Source organism: Petaurus breviceps, unplaced genomic scaffold, assembly GCF_028583685.1.
Source record: "Petaurus breviceps papuanus isolate PSGF00001 unplaced genomic scaffold, PetGlider_PUasm1.0 187, whole genome shotgun sequence".
NCBI lineage: Eukaryota > Metazoa > Chordata > Mammalia > Diprotodontia > Petauridae > Petaurus > Petaurus breviceps.
Window position 1 is genome coordinate 17079019 of NW_027185799.1, and position 23236 is coordinate 17102254.

At 35.3% G+C, this 23236-nt stretch overlaps 1 protein-coding gene across 19 annotated transcripts in view; it reads left to right on the forward strand.

The window, feature by feature from the left end:
* The window catches only part of MPDZ (multiple PDZ domain crumbs cell polarity complex component), a 228065-nt gene that overhangs the window by 155631 nt on the left and 49198 nt on the right, over window positions 1–23236 (forward strand). For 6 of the 19 annotated variants that reach the window (XM_069090731.1, XM_069090719.1, XM_069090721.1 and 3 more), the window contains 3 exons: window positions 2165–2260; window positions 11717–11894; window positions 14348–14458. In XM_069090731.1, the coding sequence (XP_068946832.1) occupies window positions 2165–2260; window positions 11717–11894; window positions 14348–14458 (385 nt within the window). Of the gene's footprint in view, window positions 1–2164; window positions 2261–11716; window positions 11895–14347; window positions 14459–15024; window positions 15109–20420; window positions 20520–21308; window positions 21381–23236 lie in introns of all 19 variants that reach the window. The other 13 variants (XM_069090730.1, XM_069090715.1, XM_069090716.1 and 10 more) reach the window with 5 other exon arrangements.

Below are 23236 nucleotides of genomic sequence, written 5' to 3' on the forward strand. Positions count from 1 at the left end.
AGAATAAAAGATTTATGAATTTCTTAATTAATCATAGTTTAGCTAAATATAATACTATGTCTTAAAGTTTTGTAGTAGCACCATACCAACAAGGAATACAGAAATATTTTTTTAACTATACAAAAATTTTCAAATTGAAAATAACCTTGTTTAAATTTTCTTTATACATCAACATACAAAAAGTCTCACATTATGAGACATCTAAAAGAATTAAAACCACTTCTACAACTATTTCCTAATTTCCAAATCTGGAAAAAAAATTATTACACTGAAACTTTATAATACTGTATGTTAAACAAAAAGAAAATCCAAATACATACTTTTTTATAAGATTTACATTCCAGAATAGCCTAGGCAAGTCTTCCTTCTTTTAAAAGTTTTTTTCCTCCATGTTTCATAATGCTTGTTATTTTTGTTTTCTTTATAAAAGTCTTCATTTAGGTTTTGTATGCTGTTAGAGTTTAACCAGTTATTTAAATGATTGATTCTGATTATGTCCTTTCATAGACTCAAAGAATATTAGAGCTTGAGAGGTACTTAAAAACCATTTAGGCCACAGTATTTTACCTTTTTTTGTTACAGACCCCTTAGGTGGTTTGGTGAAATCTATGGACCCGTTTAAATAATGTTTTAAAATTACTTAAGTAAAAATGATAGGATTTTAAAAGAATTCTATTATGTGGAAATACAGTTATCATAACATGTATTTCTTAAAAATCAAGTTTACAGATTCCAAGTTAAGGACTCCTCATCCATTCCAACCTGTCCATTTGATAGATGAGGAGACTGAAACCCAAAATGATTAAATAACTTTCCTGAGGTACTAAAAGTACTAATTGGTGGACCTGGATTTTCTGATATTCAATCCAGTGTTGTTTCCACCATACTGTTCTGTTGCTGCAACTTCACTTTACTCTGCACTGACTTGTTTGAGCATCAGTGTGGGAAAGCTCAGTGCAGCTGCAGAAATGGGTCCACTTTGAGTCTGCACTTTTTTCAGCAGGTTTCCAGCTACTGTAAATAATCCCCTGGTATATTTCATTTCAGGAGATTTTAAATGTAATTTTAAAGTAACTCAGGCTGTTGTATCTTTAGGAAAAAAAAAAAACATTCTCTTGCTATTATCTATTGTACTTACTGCCCGTCAGAGATCCCGATATATTTTGTTGTATAGTTAGCCTTTGCTAAAAGCAAAATTGCAGCAGACATAGCAAGAGGGAAAATCCAAACACAGTTTGTATTCTAATCAACTTCCTATGTAAGGAAGTGTAGCATGTGTCTGGTAACTCCAGATGGGCCACAGCTGTGCCATAAACATCTTCTGTTTTTCTCTTATAGTTAAAGGAAAAAAAACACTTGCTTTTTAAGCTCTTGGTTTGTTTTGTTTTGTTTTCCCCAAAGCTTTTGTTGAAATAATTCATGGAAATGATTAGCTTGAAACTATTGATTTATAGATGGTAAGCTACTTGAGGACAGGAAGCATGTTTTGCATATTTTAGTGTCCCCACCTCCCAGAGTACCAAGCACTGGGTTTTTTTCTAAGTAAGCCTCGAGTAAATATTTGCAGAATAAATGGAAGAATGAAGAAATCATTTTTCCTTTAAAACTCAGATGATATTTTCCCATTGCAGCAAGGGAAAAACAGATTTTTGCAGCATCCACATTTGTTCTTAGAGCAGGGATTTTTAACTTTTGTCGCATCATGGTTGTCTTTGGCAGTCGAGTGAATAATAGTTTGGCATTCGGAATCTTTCATAACTTACCCTCCTATCCTCCACTAATCCAGTCTGTTTATCCCTTATTGCCTTCTCAGAATAATAGTTTTACACACAATAAAGGCAAGCAATTTTATTGAAATACAGTTGTCAAAAAATATGTTTTCAAGCAAACAAACAAGTTCACAGACCCAGAATGAGAACTCTGCTCTTAGAGATCTATTCTACATCTTGACCATGCTCATGGCAAAACCTTTTTATCATCCTCTCTTGCTTTTGACTGCAGTCATATAGCTGAGGAGTAGAGTGAGTGGGAGCATTACAGTGCTGAAACCAACAGTTGTTCTTAGAGGCTTCATGCTCACACCAAAATAGATGAGCCAGTGGTGAGAAGTGTGTGGGGTTTTTTACAAGTAATTGAAAGTACTCAGGGCATCACTTTTTCACAGAGAAATCCCAGAACTCCCAGAACGTGAGGAAGGAGAAGGAGAAGAAAGTGAGCTTCAGAATGCAGCCTACAGTAGTAACTGGAGTCAGCCGAGGAGGTGAGTATCGCTTCTGGTTTCTTTGTAGGGATTCGGGGATGCATGTTTGTGGATCCAGGCAGCACACTCTTTGGCTTTTCTGTGCTACAAAGAAAATTCCTTCATTTCACAACCTAAAAATAAAAGAAAGAGTCCATGTATGATTTCAGATTATTTAAGTATGTTGGTATTTTCTCATATAGGCACTCTGGGTACTTTGATGGCCAGGGGTTTAACTGTTACAACTTTGTATACAAAAGAAAATGAAATATGTAACAATGTACCACAAAGGTATAGTCATTCTTTCATCAATTCATTCATTCATTCTATGTATATTTATTATAGGGCTAGTTGAGCACCATGATTGGTATTGGGGAAATCCCTAAGTTTAAATGATACTTGATACCTATCTTTGTGGAGCTAATAAGAAATAAATAGGTATAATAAAAACTATGAATCAGTCAATAAATATTTATTATGTTCCTACATACTATGTTCCAGGCATTGCTCTAAGCACTAGGGATCAAAAAAAAAAAAAGAAACAAAATATAGGCCCTTCTTGTAACTATGCCAGATTATATCTCCTGAATAAATATAGGAGCTCATAATCTAAGGGGAGAGACATACAAATAACTATGTACAAGCTATATGCATGATATATAGGAATAATTAGCAGAAGGAAGGTATTAAGATTAAGGAAGATTAGGAAAAGGTTCTAATAAAGATGGGATTTTAGCTGGAACTTGAAAAATATTAGGAAGTTGGGATGAAGAGGGAGAACATTCCAGGCATGGGGGATAAGTGAAAATGCCCAGAGTCTCAAGATGGAGAATCTTGTTCAAAAAATAGCAAGGAGGCCAATATCACTGGGTTGCAGATTGTGTGGAGGCAATAAGGTATAAACAGACTGGAATATTGGAGGATAGGGGGGTGAATTATGAAAGATTTTGAATGCCAAACAGAAGATTTTATATTTGATCCTGAAGATAATAAGAGTTTATTGAGTAAGGTAGGGGGATGACATGATCAGTCTTATGCTTTAAGAAAATCAATTTGCTAGTTGAGACTGTAGTGTAGAGAGACTTGAAATAAGCAAATGGGTCGGCAGGCTATTGCAGTAGTCCATGAGGGCCTGCGTTAGAGTGGTGGCAGTATCAGAGGAGAGAAAGGAACATGTATGGGAGATAAACAGTTCTTGGCAACAGATAGGATATTGGGGGTTAGAAAGAGGGAGTAGTCAAGAATTACAGCTAATTTGTTACCCTGGGTAGGTGGCAGGTGGTGGTACCTTCAGAAGTCATAGGGAAGTTAGGAAGAGGGAAGGGTTTGAAGAAAAAGATATTGAGTTCATTATGTGTCCAATGCAGAATTTAAATGAACTTGAGTTGTTATAATTCCAAATGTAGTCCTCTTGTAACTATGCCAGATGATATCTCCTGAATAAATATGTGAACTGAAAGATTTAGTTGTTATTGCATTGAGCTGATTGAAAACCTAGTCTTGGTTAATGTGTGAGCTAATATTTACTTTGCTTTTTATAGCTTTATTTCTTGGCTTCATCAGGGGTGCACTAATGAACAAGATATGGGAGATGGGGTTGGGAGGAAAGAATTGGAAGACATGCAGAAAAATGGAATGCAGAACCAGGAAGGTTATTGAGGACCAGAATTGATAGCCTGGTCATGGTATCATGACAAGGTACATTAGGTATAGCTAATTTTTAGCAAAAGAATTTTAGGACTAAATGTGAAGAATATTTCAAAGTCAGAAAACTTTATTTAATTTTCTTTTCTCATCTCCCCAAACCATTGCTATGTATAAATCTTTGTCTCTGTGATTTAAAAAAAAAAAGATGGAGCCCAAATGGTAGATTTTTGTTTTTCTTATAGTCTTAAAAATTTAATTAGGTGGAATTCATATTTCATTTATGACTAAGTACTCAAATATTGGGGTGGAGGGAAATTCAAGTAAAATTTATTATCAAATTTCTTTGTATAAATTAGGAACAGCTTTAATAATAGAATAATAGATCATAAACTTAACTGCTTGGCTACATAATAAATGCTTTAAAATGCTTTTATCTATATATCTATACATTTTGTTGCCTTAATTGCCTTTTGGGAAAGATGGAAGTTCAAGGAGTGAAAAGGATACAGATAGGAATTATATAACTTTATATTTAAAATTGGAATAGAAGGGACAAAAGAAGTTATCTAGGGGCGGCTAGGTGGCACAGTGAATAGAGCACTGGCCCTAAAGTCAGGAGGACATGAGTTCAATTTCAGCCTCAGACACTTAACACTTTACTAGCCATGTGAGCTTGGGCAAGTCACTTAACCCCAATGGCCCTGCCTTCTCCCCTCCAAAAACCAAAAAAAGAAAAAAATTTAAAAACAGTTATCTAGTCAAATCCCTTTGTTTAACAAATGAGGAAACTGAGGCAGGGAGCTGTTAAGAGGAAGTGACTTGTCCAAGATCACACTGGTAGTAAATGGCAGAGCCAATCTTTTAACCCAGACCCTCAAATTCCAAGTTTAGGGCATACTCTGTTTCACTGAATGCCAGCAGTAACGTCTTTTTGTTGACTTCTTAAAAGTTTTTTTTGGCTTTATTTTTAGCAGATGTGGTGATGGGATGAAAAAAAAAGCTATAACAGATTAGCATAGGATTCAACTGATTTGATTTAATCACTAAATTATAATTTATTTTTTTAATCTTAGTTAATATTTTATTTCCCCAATTACAAATCAAAACAATTTTAACATTCTTCTTTTTTCAAATTTTGAGTTTCAAATTCTCTCATCCCCACCCATTGAGAAGGCAAGCAATCTGACATAGGTTATACATGAGTAGTCATGCAAAACACATTTTCATGTAAGTCTTCCAGTGAAAGAAAATGTAGATTAAAAAAGCCAAGAAAAAGAAAGTAAAGGAAAAGTATCTTTGATCTGCATTCAGGCTTTACCAGTTCTCTCTCTGGAGATGGACAGAACCTTTTATTGTAAGTCCTACAGAATTGCCTTGGATATTGTATTGCTGAGAATAGCTAAGTTATTCATAGTAAGTCATCATACAATATTACTATTACTGTATACAGTGTTCTTGTTCTGCTCATTTTACTTCACATCAGTTCATGTGAGTCTTTCCAGGTTTTTCTGATATCATCCTGCTCATCATTTCTTAAAACTCAATAGTATTCCATCACAATCATATACAACAACTTGTTCATCCATTCCCTGATTGATGGACATTCCTTTAGTCCTCCAATTCTTTGCCACTGCTAAAAGAGCTGCTATCCATATTTTTGTACCAATAGGTCCTTTTCCTTTTTTTTTTTAAATCATTTTGGGATATAGACCCAGTAGTGGTACTGCTTGTTCAAAGGGTATGTATGCATGATTTTATAGCCCTTTGGGCGTAGTTCCAAATTCCTCTCCAGAATGGTTGACTTAGTATGCAATTTCACCAATACTACATTAGTGTTTTGATTTCCCCACATACCCTCCAACATTTGTGATTTTCCTTTTCTGTCATATTAACCAATCTGACAGTTGTGAGATGGTAGTTCAGAATTATTTTAATTTGCATTTCTCTCATCAGTAGCATTTTTTCATATGACTGTAGATAGATCTAATTATTTTATCTACAAACTTCCTGTTCATATCTTTTGACCATTTATCAGTTGAGGAATGGATCTTATTTCTGTAAATTTAACTCTGTTTTTTATGTGTTTGAGAAAAGAAGTATTTATCAAAGAAACTCACTGCAAAATTTTTTTCACAGTAATGATTACCAACTATGTATTTCCCTTCATCCTGTTTTCCCCCATTTATCCTACTCTCTCTTTCTCCTTTTACCTTGTCCATTCTCAAAAGTGTTTTGCTTCTGACTTTTACATCCCCAAACTGCTCTCCCTTACTCTCTACCTTTCCTACTTTCTTGTATGGTAAGATAGATTTCTACACACAATGGAGTATGTGTATTATTCCCTCTTTGAGCCAATTCTGATGAGAATAATATTCCTGGCCTCCTCTCCTCACTTCCCTTATTTCCCCCTCCACTGGAAAATCTCTTTAAGGCCTCTTTTATGTTAGATAATTTTATCCCATTCTACCTTTCCCTTTCCCCTTCTCTCAGTGAATACTTCTTTGTCATCCCTTAATTTTATTTTTTTACATAATCATACCATCACATCCAACTCACACCTCAGCTTTCTGTCCTTGTATACTCCTTCTAATTGCCCTAATAATGAGAAAAATTTTAGGAATTATAAATATCATTTTCCTATGTAGCAAAATAAACAGTTTAATTTTATTGAATATCTTATGACTTCTCTTTCCTGTTTACCTTTTTATGCTTCTTTTATATTTGAAATTCTGGTCTTTTCATCAGGAATTCTTAAAAGTCCTCTATTTCATTGAAGATATATTTCCCCCCCTGGAAGGATTATACTCAGTTTTGCTGGGTAGGTGATTCTTGGTTGTAATCTTAGCTGTTTTTCCTTCCAGAATACCATATTCCAAAGGACTTTTAATGTAGAAGTTACTCAATCTTGTGCTATCCTGACTGTGGCTTCATGATACTTGAATTTTTTCTTTTTTGGCTGTTTACAGTATTTTGTCCTTGATCCAGGAAATCTGGAATTTGTCTACGATATTCCTGGGAGTTTTCATTTTTTAATCTCTTTCAGGAGGTGATGAGTGGATTCTTTCTATTTCTATTTTACCCTCTGGTTCTAGAATATCAGGGCAGTTTTACTTGATAATTGACTGAAAGATGATGTCTAAGCTTTTTTTTCGATCATGACTTTCAGATAGTCCAATTATTCTTAAATTATCTCTTCTAGATCTATTTTCCTGGTCAGTTTTTTTTTTCTGATTCTTTTTATTTTGATGCCCCATAAAATCATTAGCTTCCACTTGCCTAATCCTAACTTTTAAGTAATTATTTTCTTCAGTGAACTTTTGTACCTCCTTTTCTGTTTAGTCAATTCTGATTTTTTAAGGAGTTTTTCTCATTTTTGTATCACTTTCTCCATTGGACCGATTCTGCTTTTCAAGGCATTCTTCTCTTCATTGCATTTTTGTGCCTCTTTTAGCATTTGGCCTATTTGTTTTTTTAAGGTGTTATTTTCTTCAGAATTTTTTTGTGCCTCCTTCACCAAGCTGTTGAGTTTTTTTTATTATTTTCTTTCATCATTCTCATTTCTCTTCCCAATTTTTCTTCTATTTCTCTTATTTGATTTTGAAAATCCTTTTTGAGCTTTTCCATGGCCTGAGACCAATTCATATTTTTCTTTGTGGCTTTGTTTGCAGGAATTTTGACTTTGTTGTCTTCTTCTGAGTGTGTATTTTGATCTTCCTTGTCACCATGGTAACTGTCTATGGTCAGAATATTTTTGTCGTTGTTTGCTCTTTTTCCAACCTATTTCTTGACTTTCAACTCTATGCTAAAGTGGGCCGCTGTTTCCTAACTGGAGAAGTCACTGTCCCAAGCTTTAGGGTTTTTTGTACAGCTGTTTTCAGACATAATTCTGGGAACATGTAAGTTTCTTGGTCTTCCGAGGTGGTATGATCTAAGAAGATGTGTGTTTGTTACTTTCTTTCTTTTTTTTTTAATAAGCAATTGGTGTTAAGTAACTTGTTCAAGGTTACACAGCCAGTTATTTCTGAGTGTGGTGCTAAGTATCTGCGCCTGGATTTGATCCCCAGGTCATGCCGACCCTGGAGCCAGTGGTCTTACTTGCTGAGCCACCTGGCCGCCCCGTGTTTGCTACTTTCTTATACTGTGTACTGGTTTGTGAGGGACCATAAGCACTCTTTTCAACCCTGGAACTGTGACCAGGGTCCCTGCTTCTCTGTAGCTCTGATGGGCTAGGGCGCTTTCTCACACTGGGACTAAGACTGAGAACTGTGACCCAGCTCCAAGTATAGGCAATGCAACAGAGTCCTGCCCCTGCTGCCCGCAAAGGGACCCCTGTAAATCTCCTTCTGACCCATTTTATTATCCCCTTACCATCTGTGGGCCTAGAAGTCTGGAAATAGCCACTGCTGTCGCTGTATCCCCAAAGTACCCCCAAAGCCTGCTCCTGGTTTGCTGGGGCCAGTTCTGTAATGACATCCTGATGCAACAGACCTCTCTTGCTGACCTTCTAAGTTGTCTTGGACCATAAAATTTTTTTACTGCCTCTTTTTGTTGGTTCTGCTGCTCTAGAATTTGTTTAGAGTCATTATTTGAAAGTATTTGGATGAGCATGGGGGAGAGCTCAGGCAAGTCCCTGCCTTTACTCTGCCGTCTTGGCTCTGCCAACACTAAGTTTAATTTAATAAGAATTTGTTAAATACCAGCCATGTTACTAGGGCATTGATTGGTACTTTTGAGCATGGAAAAAAAAAATATGAGACTGGCCCTGACCTCAAAGAGTTTTTAATGTCGAAGAGGAGATAATGCATAAAGTGGTTAAATAAGAACATAGGACAGCATGTGATTAAGGGATAAACAGAAAGAAATGCTTCATAGCTTCTTCTAAATAATAAAAATATAATCATTATTTTGAGCAATGCCTTGCCTATAACAAAGTATCTGCATGGGCCATTGACTGAACATAACTAAGAACTCATACCTTATTAAATAAATTTTGAATAATTGACATGTGCTTTTTTTGGAGGGCAATTGGGGTTAAGTGACTTGCCCAAGGTCACATGGCTAGTTTTTGTGTTCAGTGTCTGAGGCCGGATTTGAACTCAGGTCCTCCTGACCCCAGGGCCGGTGCTCTATTCACTGCACTACCTAGCCGCCCCAATATGTGCTTCTTTTAAAGATGTACCAAAGTGCCAATTTCAGGAGATTTAGAAATAAAGTACAAAGCCAGTTTAATGAATTTTTATTTAGTGGTTATTATGTTCAGAGGGCTGTGCTTAGGCATGTTTTCATATTAAGAGGATAGAGAAAGCTTTTAGCCATCATGGACTTTATATTTTAGTAGGAGTTATGTATCTTGTGCACAAGCACAGGCAGGTGTAATGTGTATTGCTACTTGAGGCATAACAGTGAGTGCTATTCAAGGTCACAGGGAAAAGTAATGAGGAGGATGAGAAAGTTTTTTAAGGGGCATTTGGACTAGGATTTCAGGAATGAGTGGGACTTCATCAAAGAGGAGACACCATGAGTAGAGATCAAGAATAGATAAAAGGTGATTAGCAGGTAGTGTTGTATATAGCAGGTAGTGCTGTATATTTCGAAAATATGCCAATGGAAATATGAAGCAGGGTGGAAAGTACTTGGGAAGAAATCAGTGGAGGGAGAAACAAAAATGATAGTGTTATTGAAATAGATTGCAGATCACCTGGGCAGGTTGGAAGTATATGAGGAGTTTAGGAATCTCAATTCTGATATAAAGACTTTGATCTAGTAGTGGATGGGAAACTTCATGTATCCAGACATCTGTTAGGTCTTTCTCTGCCCAAAACAGAGAAACCAATTATTTCATTTGTCTCAGTGATAATTTTATCCTTCAGAAAGTAAAGAAGGAATGAAATTCTGAAACCTGTTTCTAAGAGGGAGGAAGTGGTTACTGAGGTAAAAATTACTGGAAACGGCATGGCCAGATGGCACAGTGAAAAGATCACCAGCCCTGGAGTCAGGAGGACCTTAGTTCAAATCCAGCCTCAGACACTTAACACAAAACTAGCCATGTGACCTTGGGCAAGTCACTTAACCCCAATTTCCCTACTTTACCCCCTCCAAAAAGCAAAAAACAAAGTAAAAATGATTGGAAACTTGTGGGCAAGTGGCCATCTGTCTCAGAATTTGTGATATAGAAAGAAAGAAAAGTAGGCATTTTCTGACATGTACTTTTTGTTTTGGGAGAGAAAAAGATTTCAAAGGTTTCAGAGAAATATAAATAGGATACCATGGTTTAAAATTCTGCAGGGGAAATCAGCCTGAGAAGGATGAAAAATTATTGGGAATGAAATTTTGAGGACACAAAAATAAGTATTTACAACAGGAAAGAGAAAAGGGATTTATATAAAGCAATATAGGGAACTCACCAATCAAACTCAATTTGTAAAATACATGTACTAAAGGTGGGAGAAGACACAGCTATTGAAGAATATACACAAGAGAGTGGCCCAGTCCTGTAAGAATAATGTCTGGAGTGACAATGCTTAGACTGAGGACCTGAACTAGAGCAATGTCTTTGTAGTTAGAAAGAAGGATAGGGATGTGAGAGAAGGAATGTAGTAAAGAAAAAAAGGGGAAGGGATCAAAGATGGCTCCAAGGTTACAGACCCAGGTGACTGTGAGTGTGGGGACCTCTGCAGAAGAACTAGAGGTTTAGAAAATGGGTAGTAAAGGGGGAAGGTACTAAGTTTCATCTGAAACATGGGAAATTTTGCGATGCTGATGGGACATCTGCAGGTGGCAAACAGTTGGAGATTTAGGATTGAAGTTCAGGAGAGAGATTAAGTCTAGATAGGTAGAGTTTGGAGTCATCTGTAATGAAATTTTAATTAAACCCAAAGAACAGCTGAGATAATTGAGAGGCTAGAGAGAAAAAAAGAAGAGTCAGGAAAGAGCCTTGAGTGAAACCTAGGAGATGAAGAGTCACTGAATTGAATATAATATTAGTCCTACAGCCCTCACCTCTTTCAGCCTGTAAGCACTGTAGAAATAGGAGTTATTTCACTATAATGTAGGATTTGCCAACCTTAGAGAAGTTGTAACTCTTCTTAACCCTCCTCACATTTTCCTTAATTTCCTTAAATTCAAACCTGTATACAGGTGTAAGTGAAAGAGTTTTTCTTTGCACTCACCTACTCTCACATTATTTTGGTTTATTCTTCTAGCTCCTAACTTAAGTTTGTCTGTTTGATGCTTCAGTCTTCACTTCCCCATTCCCTCCTCCAACACCTCTACACACACCCACACACACAAAATCTGCTTTTCTGGGCAAGTTCTTTCACCCTCTGGGACCCCCATTGCTGTACTGATAAATAAAGGTATCCCTTCAACAAATACTACTCACAACCTTCTGCACCTCAGTGACCTAGCTGCTTTGGCTGAGAAATTCACCACCTTCAGCATTAACCTAATAATAAAATTTGCCTGATTTCCCTGGGCTGGTCCTCAGATGAAAGAAATAAAACTCTGCCAAACCTAGATTCAAAGTCTTTTTAGCCTGTTAAGAAGTGATCAAAATTATGCTTTGCTGACATAGCATTTGAGAAACCAGTGCGCCCTCCCATACTCCCATACTGAAGCACTAGGGTAAACTTTTAGTGGAAACAAATATGTTCTTTGCATATATTTGCAAATCTTTGTAAACAAGTTCAGAATATATGTCAGATGTAGGAAATAAATACTTAGAAAAAGAAAAAACTCATTACACATAAATGGTTGTTTCAGGAAGTTGGACAAGTGACTGTTGCAAAACGAACTGAATATAAAACCTTTGCTTCTTTTTGTTTTTGGTAGGGTTGAGCTGTGGAGAGAACCAAACAAATCCCTGGGCATCAGCATTGTTGGTGGACGGGGGATGGGAAGTCGACTAAGCAACGGTGAAGTGATGAGGGGTATCTTCATTAAGCATGTTCTGGAAGATAGTCCAGCTGGCAAAAATGGAACCCTAAAAACTGGAGATAGAATAGTAGAGGTATCCTACAATGTCATTTTCCTGCACATATTTTATTTTCTAAGGGAAAATAAGTTTTACTATTTTTCAAACATTATAGTGGAGCCCAGTATGAGTCAGTGAGAAAATTTCCTCTACACCTTAAAAAAATGCTTATATATTTTTGATGTTTTTATTCATAGGAGACTGATTCATGAACTTTATGAAGGAAAAAAGAAATAATGATTTTGCTTACAGAGCTTCTTACAAACAGAACTATAAATTTGTTGATTTTAAATTGACAAACTTTTTTTGTATAAAGCAAGGAAAAATTTATTAACACTTTTCTGTTGCAGCTTAATTTGATTGTTTTTGGCTTTTCTTAGTGGATCATTGCCTTGACATCTTTAATTCCTCTTCTCCAGAGGAAAAGTTTTCCATCATCCATGTTTTACATTAGTTGCCAAAAGCTTTAATTTAGCATATGCAAACATGTCTATGTTTTTTAAAATATATAAATATGTATATCAGAATGTGCAATTTTTTCAGTATGGACAACTCCATTGGTGGGAACTAATCTAAGAGCCTCTTATTTAGTAGATAATCCCTAGGGAGTTGCTTAAAGCACTAAGAGGTTAGTATGGCTTGTCTCCAGTCACTTGGATAATAAGGACCAGAGGCAAGGTGTTGTATCTGGGTTTTCCTGACTCCAAGTCCATAATTCTACCCACTATCCAACACTGCCTTTCATAAATAGGTATTTTGTACATATAGACAAAAATTTAGATTACCCCAAAGAGAGAGAATCAGGTAACATCATTGTCAGGATGACCTGAGTTCAAGTTGTATCTGTGACATTTAATGGCTGCATGATCCTGGGCAAATATATGACCTCCCAGTACTAACACCCTAAGTTTTTATAGGGAGTCTACTGTGATTGGCAGAGAGTTAACATCAGAGTTAGAAAGACCCATTTCTAAACATTCTAGTTGTTTGATCTTATGCAAGTAACTGATCCTGTGATCCTCCATCTGGAAGAGAGGATAGATAGCTCCCTTTCTTTTCTTTTTTAAATTTTGTGATCATGCAGATTGGAGAATGGTAGACTTTTCTATTTGATGATACTTCCCTACTCAGTAACTCATAGTTACCAACCTGTCATTAGAAAGCCTATTGATTGCCTTTCAAAAAAGTCTTAGGAGGCTAAGAATATCCTTTTTCTTTCTTACACTGTCACAGAGCAAGTTCCCCCACATGTCCTTTACAGTCCTTGACCCAACCAGAAAGGACAACATATTGAAACCTTCTCCCTCAGAGGGGAGCCACCTTCCATTTTGGCACAATATTGTCTGAATGGACATTCTCTGTTAAAAAGGGAGTTGCATTAGTCCCTTGCAGTTAGAGAATAAGGCACTTTCATATACTTAAACAAAACAGTCAGTGGCATATCTCTATTAAAAAATCCTGATCTATTAAGAACAGGAGTTCCACAAGAAGATTAAAGGCTTGTTCATGTTCACTGAAAGATGCACAATTAGGTAATCAGATCATTTTACTGGCAGAGATCTTCTAGTGTAAATGGAGATGATTCACATTCTTAGCACAATGATATTCTATGCATGTTGTTCATGTTTTTTCCTTTCCAGAACTGTCCCTGTTGACCTTGACTTTGCTGTTTGGAATTAGCGTATACTACACCTATAATCACTGGAGATGATGAAACCATGATTACAATTCTCATTATTTTCCCACCAAGATTAGCATTTGGCCTTTGGACTATTTCTTTTTATTTTCTCTATTTTCTGACATTTGGTTATAATTCAGACAAGCCCTTATAGTAGACAAAATATAACTTTAACTTTTATTTTAAGGCTATTTGTGTAAAAATTACTAACAAATAAGCACGTTCCTTGGCTTCCAGCACCTATCATATCTATTGCAAAAAACCTCTTTTTGCAAAACTAACCTTATTGCATAATATTGAGTATTCCTGGGCACCAGAATAGATTTTTCTTTAACAGAAGAACTGTATGTTGAATAGGAAAAAGAGAATGACTGAAAAAAGAAGGGGAAATAATCACTACTCCACAGGAAGTATGATATTTAGCCATCTTTAAGTGATAAAGAAATAAAGTTAAAAGTGTTTCACAATAAAAATTACTTAACTGTTGAGCTTCTTTACATCATTTCTTAAATGATACTGATGTGTTCATTATTTAAGAAACAACTTAACAGTATTAAGAAAAATAAAGAATTCTCAGTTTCTTTTTGTCAATCAGGTTTATTGGAAGTCCTGAATTTCTTATGGCAAATGCATAGACCCGGCCGAATTCTTAGGAAAACTGGTTTTAGTGCCAAAATGCCAAAATTCTTTCAAAGCTTTGAACAGATATTCCTGATGCCTTCCCTGTAAATGATTCTTGCTCCTGAGACCTACAAAATGCTCCATTTCACATTAGCTTCTTATAATGTTAAGCTGAGGCCTTCCATTGCAGGTGGATGGAATGGATCTCAGAGATGCAAGCCATGAACAAGCTGTGGAAGCCATACGGAAAGCAGGCAACCCTGTACTCTTTATGGTACAGAGCATTATAAACAGACCGAGGGTAAGCATTTGCAAAGTGTAGAAGAGGCATATGAAAATCTTCCTTGATTTAGCGTTTAATGAAGGGTCCAGTTGTCCATGCAAACCAAGACAGTGATTCTTGAAATCTCCAAGAGACTTGTTGCAAGATTTTCTTTTTAATTTGCAATGCAGAATCCATGTGGAAATCATTTCTAGTTTCATTTATACAAACTTGTAAAGTCCTATTGAAAAAGCCTATCAAGAAGATGTATTGGTGACCCTAAAAGTATGATTCATACTATTTTGTGAATCTGTTATGGTCACAAAGGATTTAGGGAAAACTCGTTAAAGAAAAAAGCAGCATAGTAGTAGATAAATGGAACATTCAATGATTACCAAAAATAATATCTTAACAAGCAATAGAGAGCATTATACTTTCATAATTCTATTCTCTAAATGAACTTCTGTGCTAATCAACACCTATGATCACATGTGAATGAACCTTTCTGTATCTGTGTGCACCACTTAAAACTAAACTTCCTCATTATGGATTCTGTATAAACTGCATGTCTATTTACTAGTGGTTTCATAACTTTTGTTTCCCAGCCAGAGTCTGTGTCTAGCACTTCATCAGCATCTGCTCTCTGTGGGCAGAAACCTACTAACCCATTTTACCATCAGTCATCTCAGGTAAAGTGATTTTAAAAAAAACTGTCTAATGAATTGTTTTAGGGACAGAAATGCTCTCTTTAGGCGTTAGAAACTTTATAATGAGTGTTAGGTCAGCAGTTTATGATAGCATGTTTATTTAGGCTTAATTTCTTTTTTTAATTTTCTGATAGCTGGCTTCATTTAGGGGTGTGATGTATTGAAAAGTCTGACAGACAATTTCTGGGTAATTAATAATCAATTTTATTAATTATGATTAGCAGATCATTAATAAGATGATGGTCATTTGGCTTTCTCTCATAAACCAAAGACAGATCATATAGGCCATTTGACACTTATATACCCTTGGAAGAATGGATGTTTCCAACAGCCAGAAATCAACTCTGATTGGTTAACAATTAATGAGAGGATACATATTATAATGAAAGGCAGGTTTATTCTAATGAGGAGCTGGGGATGTGACTTTGGAAAAAGTTCAAGAAAACTGGACAAAAGAATCTATCTTCCACCCAGTTAATGATCTATGAACAATGATGGGGTAAGAATTCCACCTAGCTAAAATAGTTTGGGTGGGGTAAATTCTTTGGGCAGGGTCAGAAATGCCACTGAGAGTCTGAACTTTGAATGAGGAAGTAGAAAAGCCAAAAAAAAAACCCAAAACCTGGATGCCTTCCCCTTGTCCCCCTCAAGCCCACCCCCCCACATCTTAATTGCTTATTAATATAAGAAAAAAATAAGGAATTCTCTCAGGGACATCACACACTTAAAAATAAGTTTAAATATCTTTATTAAGTTACTTTAAATTAAAATGCAAAATTCTTCCAATCATATTATGTAATAGAAAGGGATTTGAGTACTAACCTTTTCCTGAACATTGGGCCTTTTGATTAGTTGTATAGAGAAACACCAACAAATAGATTGTGCAATGTGATCTAGAAAGCTAAATTGTTAATATTCAGAGGCCCAAGTGACAAACAAAATGCTGGATTCCTCTTACTAATTCTTTCCTTTGTTGTCAGGACAGGTGTAGCTCTGGACTGGGTTGACTGTAAGAAATTAATTTAGTAGTTCCAACTCTAAGTGCTATCTTAACATCTGCAATTCATAATTATCCAGTTGTTTATTGTTAGATAATAATTATCTGTTCAATTGAGAAAATGGTAGGGTAGCATCATAATGCATTCCATATAAATGCTTTTCAGCTTGTTTAAATAATTATAAATCTTGATACATTCATGCTTCCATTTGTTGTGTTAAACATAGATACAGCGAGATAACATTGGCGTATCTTGTTTAAATGACGTTAAAGATATTTTTTTAGTTCCCAACTTCTACATTCGAGACAATAATATAAACTGCTGATTAGTAATTCACAGGATTACCTTTAGAGCTTCATAAGCATTTCTCTCAGTGCCAATCATAGTTTCTTAATGTTTTAAGACCAGACATCTCTCTACCACAGATAAAAGATATCCTCCTTTGATATTAAATGTATTCTTATTCCTGACAGTATAGTGCTTTGTTATTTGAATGGTTCCATACTTTCATCGGTATGGATATTCTTTCCAGTCAGCTGAACAAAAGCCCTCCACACCTCCGAAAAGGGTTTTTGGCTATGTTTCTGCCATATGGCAACCACTTTACATGATGCACTTCTCTTTGGCTTTATTATTTTAGGGGTACCCATATAGTCATCAGTCTGTCTACCCATTGCTTCATAATCTTGCAAGATTTGATTTGATTTAATCAGAATTCATCATGTGTTTATAGTGAGGTTTATTTGCCTTTTTTGACATTTTTTTCCTGTTTATATTCTTATTCCTAATAACTCTGTGAGAAAATGTACTTGAGTTTCACTAGCACATGTTTTTCCACAGTAGGTACCTGCCTGTTATAGGTATAAGATAAGTTTGCTTGTAAATTGTCCTAAAATTCATAACTAAAAGTCAAAGTGAATCTGGCAGGGTCTTTATCTCTACAGCATTACACACAACAGAATGGTGCATAACAAACTGATGAATTCACTGAACCAGCCTCCCATTTGAAGTGGGTTCAGTCAGTGCAAAAAGAGCCAAATTTCTCTCTTCTTCGATCTCCCACTGCAACCCTATCATTTTTCCCCCAATTAATAATCCTCTAGTTTGCTTTCAATGGCCCTTGAGGATATAAGCATACGTGGCAGTCATTGGTTTTTCATTATGAATTCTGTTCCATTTCTATAAATCTGTATGTAATAATAATAAGGATTTTTAAGTGTTCTATCATTCCATCTGTGTTCATACTGTTCTTCCAAACTCTAATGTCAGGGCCAAGTTCTAATCCCAAATAACCTACAAATAAAAAAAAAATACAAAATTTAAATTTGGTTAGTGAAAATGCAGCCTTTTCCTGGATGTTTATGATTTCTGAAGTTTTCCATAGTATTACATGGGGACAGTGAACATTACATAGGAAAAGTAGGATGATGTAGAGTACAGTTATGTGCAATTATGGCCAAATGACCTCCCTTCTCATGCCCCAGGAAACTCTGTTACAGGTGATTTGGCAGTTTACATCAGCAGAGGAATTTTCTACTCCAGGAGTTTCCTACACAAATGAAATAATAGCTCTAGACCAGAGAACCAGATAATCTCACATCAGTATTTATTAATAAAAATGACTGATATTTACATTGTACTCTACATGTAATCTTCACACTAGCCCTTTGAGGTAGATAATCTACAGGTATTATTATACCCATTTTAGTCTCATTTGAAGATAGGGACTATCATTTTTCAGCTTCGTATTACCATGGTCTATGGGCTAGAAATAGATACCCTATGTTATATACCCTTGGAAGAGTGCGTGTTCCCAACAGCCAGAAATCAACTCTGATTGGTTAACAATTAATGAGAGGATACATATTATAATGAGAGGTGGGCTTATTCTGATGATGAGTTAGGGACTTGACTTTGGAAAAAGTTCAAGAAAACTTGATCTGGACAAAAAAAAAAACTTGATACATCCTCCACCCAGTTAATGATATATATATATTAACATAGATACAGCAAGATAACATTGGCATACCTTGTTTAAATGACATTAAAGATTTTTTTTAGTTCCCAACTTCTACATTCAATTCTGGTTAGTAATTCACAGGACATGTGGATATATATGAAAGAAATAAAGGTTCAGGAGGGAAGGAACTAGCTCAGTCTCCTACCCAGGAAGTGCTAGAAGCGAGTTTCCAATCCAATTCTCACTCCAGTTCACATACAGCATTCTTGTTACTGTAGCATGTTACCTCTCATTTGTTCCTTCAAACCAGTCATTCTTCTTTATTGGTTCGTGAGCCCTTTGAGAGTTTGTGACAACATTCTGAGGAATTCCTGGTAGCAATTTCTTAATGGTGCCTTATGCAGTAAATAATTGCAGAATATTGTAAATAGTATATTAGATTGTCCTAAGAATTCACAATTTCATTGTTGTTATTGTTATTAAAAGGAGTTTGCCCAAGAAAAACAATAACAAAACATTGGGAACCACTGCAACAAAGTTCCTCTCGCTAAAATGCTAAGTACCATCTTCTTCCCTGCAAAAAATTAAATCACTGAACCTAGGACATCTTGTCCTCTCCCTAATCATCTTTTTTTTTTTTCTTTTTGGAGGGCAGTTGGGGTTAAGTGACTTGCCCAAGGTCACAGGCTAGTTTTTGTGTTAAGTATCTGAGGCCAGATTTGAACTCAGGTCCTCCTGACTCCAGGGCAGGTGCTTTACTCACTGTGCCACCTAGCCACCTCCCTCCCTCCCCCCAGTCATCTTTTTTTCAAATTGACAAATGGCCACATTAACTTTGGTTAATACAACCAGTATTATTGAATAACACAACATGTAAAAGTCATGGGGCCAGACCATGGTAATACAAAGCTGAAAAATTATAGTCCCTATCTTCAATGAGACTAAAATCCGATGATTTCACACTTGGTAAAATGAAGAATTTAAGTTAAAAATTTTATTGAAAAGCCCAGTAGAATCTGAGAGGAGCAAAAACATTAGTATGTCTATTTTTTATTTATCTCTTCCCTTTGTAGGAAAACACTAAGAGAACAGCAGTTAGAAAGAAGACTGTGGCATAAACTTTAGTAGAAATTTGCATCTGAATGTTTCACTAGAATACAATCATGCCAGAGTGCTGTGTCGTGGCATATGACTCTACCCTAGCCTACACCGATGCCTGCCAACAAGGCATTTATGAGAAATAGCACAAACATCTAACTAGACCTGAAATGAATTTTAAGTGTAAAATGTAATTTTTCTCTTAGAAGACATGAAATAAAAGAAAAAGAGAATTTGGAAAGTAGAGGTGGGGGATATTCTAATACTAAGGAAATATCTCCCTACCCCACCCCCGAAAAGACCTATGGAAATGTTGGATTATAGTGGGCGATCATCCTTCCTTTCAATGTATTAGTCTCTAGAAATACTAGCTAAAATAGATCATTACAGACAAGTTAAAAAGTACAGACTGCAAGGAACTTCCATAGCATATGCCTGAGATTTTTCACTTCCTTACAGGGATTTATGCAAGTTGATTTCCCTGTGTCCCATCTTCTTTTTTGGGTTTCACCCACAACTTTCCCAACCCCCATTTCTTATCTGTTCCATCCCTAGGAAAAGGAAGAGGAAAACAGAAATTGACAAAATTTATTTCTTCAGATATTTGTTTTCTTTACCTTTAGTTTTTGTTTTTAAGCATGAAATGAACAGAGAAATAACCTTAACAAGTAATAAAGCAATAATAGTACAATGGGAAATGGGAAAGAGAGCATAAATGGGAAATTCCTGAACTGGCACACTATAATGTTTTGTTTTGTTTTGTATTTGAATATATGCATACATAGTGAAATATAAAATTATTTCTATTTTCTGAAATGAGGAAACAAATGTATTTATTACGTCACTTTAAAATAGTGGGGATAGTTGTATGTCAACATATATGTATGTATGTTTATGTGTTTGTTTATACAATAACAATGAATAATACAAAGGCATTTTGGGGGTGGGGCCATCATAACAAGAAACAGTTCCCATATTTAAATTTATGAACTGGTTTTGACCCATGTGAACTCCTTATTTTAATTTGTTAACATTTTGAAAGGAGTATCAATTATTTTATTTTTAGGTTAAATGCTTTTAATTTCAGATGAATTATTCTGATTATATTAATAATTAGATTAAAAAGTTAAATATAATCATATACATATACAATTTATAATAGAATATATTCCATTTTAGCTCTGAAGTCATACCTGAGAACCACTTTTCTTCATAGGTCCTCTTCTGTTTCCTTTTAGAAACCCCCCTTGCCTTCCCTGCCGTACAAACTTCACACTAAGTACAGTTTCAGCAGCACTAACCCTTTTGCTGATTCTCTGCAGCTCAACACTGACAAGGTTGGATAATGCCTTTGGCTTGCAATTGCTCTTTCAAAAAATTCTGTGTGCTTTGTTATTGCTTTAGTGTGTTCTTAATTTACATTGCCAAATTTTATCTAAAAAAATTTCTTTGCATTTCTAATGGGCATGCAAATACTCTTTTAAATAAATTGTCTATAAATACCTTTTACTAGATCCAGTTCATTTTTGCAACTGAAATTAGATGTCCCTTCTGAACAGTAAGGCTGATTGTTATATGTTTCTCTGTCTTTTTTGTGTAGTTTTGGCTTTTTTGATATTAGTGTTGTGTGTAAACAAGTTATTTTTTCCGTTCAAATTATGAAATGTTATTTATAAAAACTTTGCATTGTTGCAAACAATTTTAAAACTACTACATTCACAGATTTGTCCATAGTAGTAACAGAATAGCAGTCTGCATCTGCCCTCCTTCTGTACTAGTGGATATGAGTCTATTTATCTTCACAAAATGTTCTGATGATAAATGTCTAGACCAAGAAGAAGCATACTCAGTTTTGCTTCTGCAGACTTTATATGAAAATTAATATTCTGGTAAATTTAGAAAACCTAGAAAAATTTTGCAGGCATAAAAAAAAACACTGTATACTAGTATTTGAACATGAAAAGGGTTGAATTTGCCATTCATGTCTATCAGGAAGCATTTCATGAATGACAGCAGATTTTTACCCTTCTTTACCATGGAAGGGATTATATACTATAGGAAGGTGTATAATCAAAGTTGATGATAATAATCCATAATATGTGGAATATTATTTTCTGTTACTTTAGGGTGTACAGAATCCAGGTAGAGTTACCTTCCGTTGTTCCCCAACTAACCCTTTTGCTCCCACACCATTTAAGGTTTGTCTCCATGTGTAGTTTTATATGAATAAGTGTGTATGTTGCACTTAGTGTGCTGTGATTGATTTTTGCAGTTCATGTATGTGTATGTATGTCGCATGTAATATTTTCAGAATATCTTATGTTTTCTACTTTACCTGCTATCCTGAAAGCTATAAAATATGCATGCTAAAGGATTATCATTACTATCAAGGAATGTATACAGTGCCAACAATGAGTCAGTTACATAAGCTCAATGGGAGTTAGTGTGTCAGTGTTAGTGAAATGGTTAAATTCTTTCACTATTCCAGTAGGTAATAGGGGTATTCTTAAAGAGTTCATGCCTTTTTCTACAGCAACATTTAGGTTTGTACCTAATACTTTTAAAAGATTTTACTGTAGTTTAACAAACTGATGTCTTCATGGAAGATACCATTCAGCAAATGTATATTGAGTTGCTGCTATGCTTAGAGAATTGTTATAGTTACTAGGGAACATAGGAAATTTAGATAAGCCATACATAGGCCCTGTGGGAGATAAGATACACATATAGCTAATTAAAATAAACATTACATATCAGAGTTGCAAAGTAAAGTCAAGTTCAAGGTAGAAGAGTAATTTCTGACCTAGGGATGAGGGATGGAATTTGATGGAGTTAGCTTGAAAGGATTGTTAGGAATTCAACATGGAAAAAGGAATGGAAATTCTACATATAGGGCATAATGTGAGCTAAGATACAAATATGTTAAAAAAAAAAAAAGCTTGGTTGTTGGGTAGAGGATAGGCGAAAGTATAGTCTATTTTTAACTGTAACAGATATTTCATGAAGCAAAGTGGATCAAGACTGGAAAGGACCTAGAATGCCAAGCAAAGAAGTTTGCTAACTACATTCTAGCCTAAATAGAACTCATTGATACAAGATGTCATACCATAATTTGGTTGGGAGCCATACAATCTGCATTTCTAGATTTGCCAAAATTCTCTTAGAGTTTTGGGAAGCTTATGTCTTAAGTTTGCTCATTGTTTTATTTGGTAAAAGTTTCCTAATTCTTACTTTTCCATCATTTCTACTTATAATAAAAAATTGTCATCCTTTTTTATAACTGAAACATTTCAGAGACATTTCTAAAATGTATTATTAATAAAACTTGACTAAATCAAATGAACCATCATGTAAGATTAATATAAAGCTCAACTTGGGTGAGGTTTGGAGGGACCTCACATTTTTTTTTTAAGATTGCAAAAGCTTCATTTGTTATAGCAATATGTAGGCTGGTTAGACAACATTTTGTTAATGGAAAAGAGTTATATAGCAAGCTTTGCTATGCAGCTGTTTTTGTTAATCAAAACCATCATATGATCAGCACTTTGTTTTGGTGGGGCAATTAATATGCATAATAATAACCTCCCCTACTTTGAAATTCTGATGTCCTTTTCTGAATCATTTTTGTGGTGTCCTCAAAGAAGGACTGAACTTGGAGCATTGGACTCTGGAATCCTGGACCTGAATTCAAATCCTGACTCTCTTATATATACTACTTGTGTAATCTAGGGCAAATCAATTAACCTCTTTCTGGGTATCATTTTCTTCATCTGTGTGATGTAAGGATAGATTACCTCTAAATCCCCTTCTCTTTTTATGAGCTATGAAAAACATAATTATTCAACATAGTCTTTATTTTAACATACTATCATGAGAGGCAATTTAGTATAGTAGGTAGATAGTCATCCTTGAAGCCCTGAGGCCTTGGACTGAAGTACTGATTGAGATTCATACAGGCCTGTGTGTACCAGACCAAGTCACTTCATTTCAGTTCTCTAAAGCACAGAGGTTGCACACCTTTCCTGAATGCCATCCAAATCAAATTCAGATATAA